This window comes from Rhinopithecus bieti, unplaced genomic scaffold, assembly GCF_001698545.2.
Source record: "Rhinopithecus bieti isolate Rb0 unplaced genomic scaffold, ASM169854v2 scaffold_19160, whole genome shotgun sequence".
Classification (NCBI taxonomy): Eukaryota; Metazoa; Chordata; class Mammalia; order Primates; family Cercopithecidae; genus Rhinopithecus; species Rhinopithecus bieti.
The window spans coordinates 5,436-9,192 of record NW_016809293.1 but is presented as its reverse complement, the minus strand read 5'-3'; the positions used below and the strand labels follow the sequence as shown (position 1 = coordinate 9,192).

Genomic DNA, 3,757 nt, shown 5'->3' with positions numbered 1-3,757 from the left:
CGGGACAGAGGCAGGCGCGCACCGGAGGGCAGGGGTGTCCTGGGCCTGAAGAAGCTGCGCCCCTGGGATCTGGGGTTCCTGGGATCTGGGGTGTCCGGGGCCCGCAGCGGCCGCGCCCTGGGGTCTGAGGGGCCTGGGCTGCAGGGAGCTGCGCCCTAGGGGTCTGGGGTGTCCGGGGCCTGCCGGAGCCGCGCCCTGGGGTCTGGGGGTGTCCGGGGACTGCAGGAGCCGCGCCCCGGGGTCTAGGGGTCCTGGGCCTCAGGGAGCCCCGCCCTTAGGGTCTGGGGGTCCTGGGCTGCAGGGAGTCGTGTTCTTGGAGTTTGGGGGTGTTCGCATCCTGCCGGACCCGCCGTCTGGACCTGCAGGAGCCCCTCCCGAGGTCTGGGGGTCCTTGGCCTCAGGGAGCTGAGTCCTGGGGTTCTGGGGGTGTCCGAGCCCTACAGGAGCCGCGCCCCGGGGTCTGGGGTCCTGGGCCTCAGGGGGCCGCGCCCAGGGGTTCTGAGGGTGTCTGGGACCTGAGAGACTCTCGCCCTTGTGGTGTGGGGGACCTGGGGCTCAGGGAGTCGCACTCTGGGAGTCTGGGGATATTCTGGGCCCGAGGGAGCCGCACCTTGGGAGTTTGGGGGTGTTTGGGGCCTGAAGGAGTCGCTTGCCGACGTTCTAGGGGTCCTGGGCCCGAGGAAGCCGTGTCCCGGGGCTCTGGGGCCTGATAAATTCTCTCCCTGGGGGAATGGGGGTCCTGGACCTGAGGGAGCCGTGCTGTGGCGGTCTAGGGGGTGTCCTGGGCCCAAGGGAGCCGCGTCTTGGAGGTTTGGGAGTGTCCAGGGCCTGAAGGAGCTGCGCGCCAATGGTCTGGGGGTCCTGGGCCTGAGAAAGCTGTGCCCTCGGGTTCTAGGGGTATCTAGGGCCTCAGAAACTCGCCCTGGGGGTCCTGGGCCTGTGGGAGCTGCGCCCTGGGGGTCTGGGGATGTCCTGGGCTGGAGGGAGCCGTGCCTTGTGTATCTGGGGGTGTCCGGGGTGCCTCGAGGAGCCAGGTGCAGGGTGTCTGGGAGGGTCTGGGACCTGAGGGACCCTCGCCTGAGGGTCTGGGGGTCCCAGGCCTGAGGGCTCAAGGTTCAAGTTTGAGCAAAACTGGGTAACTTGAGATTTGAGGCCAAGGGTCAGATGTGATGGGAGGCTGAACACTCCCTTGCAGGTCCTGCAGAAGCCCAGTTTTGAGGGGCTGGGGAGTCGAGGGCCATGTGCTAGGGTTCCATGGTTGGAGGAGGCAGTCATGGGGGAAGGCTGAGGGTCTAGGCTAAGGGAAGCTGGGACTTCTGAGTGAGGTGCTGGGGTTGGGGTAATGGGGCTGGAGGCTCTGTTCACAGGGTCATTGGGACTCGGGGAACTAGACCTTAGAATGAAGTCAGCATCGGGGCTGTTGGGGTACCCTGGGAACTGGCCCCCTGTGGGGAGGAGGATGTAGAAGCTGGTTTTGGAGGGACTTGACGGTGGGGTGGTCCAACCCTAATGCTTGAAATGGAGACAGGCCCAGGCCCAGGGAGTGGGAGCGCATCTGAGGGAAGGGGGCTGGCCGAGGGGACCTTGGATGCCCCTTTATGGAAACTGGGGTCCCGAGGACCTGGATAGTCCCAGGGGTCCTGGCTTGAAGGATGTTCTGCACCTTGGAGTCCCAGGTATGGAGGGGGTGAGTTCCAGGCCCTGAGCGGGACAGGCCAGCGGGGAGCAGGGACCCCAGGCTTTTGTCATCCCCAGGACTTATGGCTGAGTCTCCCAGGGCTGAGGTTGGTGGAGTTGGCCGGGCAGGACTGAGGAATTTGGCACTGGGGGTGGAAGGCTGGGGCAGCAGGGAGGGGCCGTGGAAGGGGAGGCCAAATGGTGCCCTGGTCCAGAACTAGCCCAGGGCCGAAGCTGGCGTTGCCGCTGGGATGGGTAGGCCTTGGAGTACCGTGGGCGGGTCCTGGGTGGGGCAGGAGGAAAAGGGGCCTGTGAAGCATGCCAGGCTGGTCCTCGGGTGGACTGAGTTTGGGATGCTTCTGGTGGGAGAGGGATGCTGGGCCTGGCTGCCCATGGCCAAGCCCAGGGGCCAGGACTCTGAGAGTAGCTCCGAGGAGACCTGGGCAAGAAGGAGTGGGGCAGGGAAGATCAGGAGCCCCCCAGAAGCTGGAGAGGTGGATGGGGAAGGAATGCATTGGGAGCGGAGAAGCCACTCTAGCCTGCTGTGCTTGCGCTGACTTTCTTGGGGGAGACCAGAGCAATGCAACTTTCCAGGCACTTCCCTCCCTTTCCCAGCTCTCTTCTTCCCAGAGCACTCGCTTTTCTCTACCCCGTCCCCGCTTCTCCAGCCTCCTCTCCTAGCCCCAGACGTTTCCAAGCACCTGATTGGAAGTGAAGGGGCTGTTAGCCTCCTGTGGGGAGGTGACTGACAGCTGCCGGAGCCCATGGGCCTGCAGGGAGAGGGTGGGACTTCCTGGATGCTCAGAGCCGTTTCTTGTAGCCCACCCCCCACCCTCTGCATCCTTGGAGCTGCCAGCTGCATCCTCTGGGGGACCACCCGTGAGCCCCTCTTTGCGGGAGGGGTCCCCAGGGAAGGTCCTGGGAGTCCATAGACGCTGAGCTTGGCCCCACCCCCTGGTTGCTTCAGAGGGCCGGATCTGGCTTTGCTCAGGTAGAGCACCTGCCCTGGGTGGGCCAGCTCTCTCCCTGGGGTCGGGGGAGATCTCTCTGGATGAGGCACAGCTTTGCAGTGGAGGGGACACAGAAGAATGCAGCTTCCCATTGGGAAGGGGCTGCTGCTTCCCGGGTTGAAGGCTCCCCTCCTCCCAGCGTGATTTGCCCCAAGTAACTTGGATGATTTCTTGGTGATTTCCTGGGTCCGTGGGTAAAGCCACCCCCTGACTGGCCTCTCACTGCAGATCGATGACATTGCTGACGGCGCCGTGAAGCCCCCACCCAACAAGTACCCCATCTTTTTCTTTGGCACACACGAAACGTAAGTGTCTCCTGCTGGGGCTTGGTTTTCTCCTCTGGTGCCTCCTGGGGTGGCCACACTCACCTGAGACTGGCCCCCGTTTCCCTTCTCCAGAGCCTTCCTGGGACCCAAGGACTTGTTCCCCTATGACAAATGTAAAGACAAGTACGGGAAACCCAACAAGAGGAAAGGCTTCAATGAAGGGCTGTGGGAGATCCAGAACAACCCCCACGCCAGCTACAGCGCCCCTCCGGTGAGTACCTGCGGCGGAGAGCCAGCGCGAAGGGTGCTTCTGAGGCCAGAGGAGGCCTCCAGACAGGGTCTCTCACCTGGGCACTGTGGACACATGGGGCTCGATCGTTCCCTGTGGTGGGGCGTTCGGGGCCCCGTAGGTGCTGAGCAGTGTCCCTGGCTACCACCTACTCCATGCCAAGGCCACCGCTACCCCATTCATGGTGATGACAGATGTCCCCAGACATTGCCCAGTGTCCCCTGGGTGGAGGGGAATGGGACAGAATCAGCTCTGGCAAGAACCCCTGCTCTAGAATCAGCCCAATTTTTTTTTTTTTTTTTTGAGACAGTCTCGTTCTGTCGCCCAGGCTGGAGTGCAGTGGCGCGATCTCGGCTCACTGCAAGCTCTGCCTCCCGGGTTCCTGCCATTCTCCTGCCTCAGCCTCCCGAGTAGCTGGGACTACAGGCGCCCGCCACCACCATTTTTTTGTTATTTTTAGTAGAGACGGGGTTTCACCGTGTTAGCCAGGATGGTCTCAATCTCCTGACCTCGTG

The 3,757-nt window shown here is 63.2% G+C and overlaps 1 protein-coding gene across 1 annotated transcript; it reads left to right on the top strand.

Annotated features, from left to right (window-relative positions):
- Positions 1-282: 282 nt before the first annotated feature.
- On the top strand, positions 283-3,521 carry LOC108540072 (hepatoma-derived growth factor-related protein 2-like; the record flags this gene model as incomplete). Its single annotated transcript, XM_017889059.1, has 3 exons — positions 283-1,676; positions 2,916-2,992; positions 3,086-3,521. Coding segments are annotated over exons 1-3 (537 nt in total), but the record flags the coding sequence as incomplete, so codon positions are not given.
- Between the last annotated feature and the right edge of the window lie 236 nt (positions 3,522-3,757).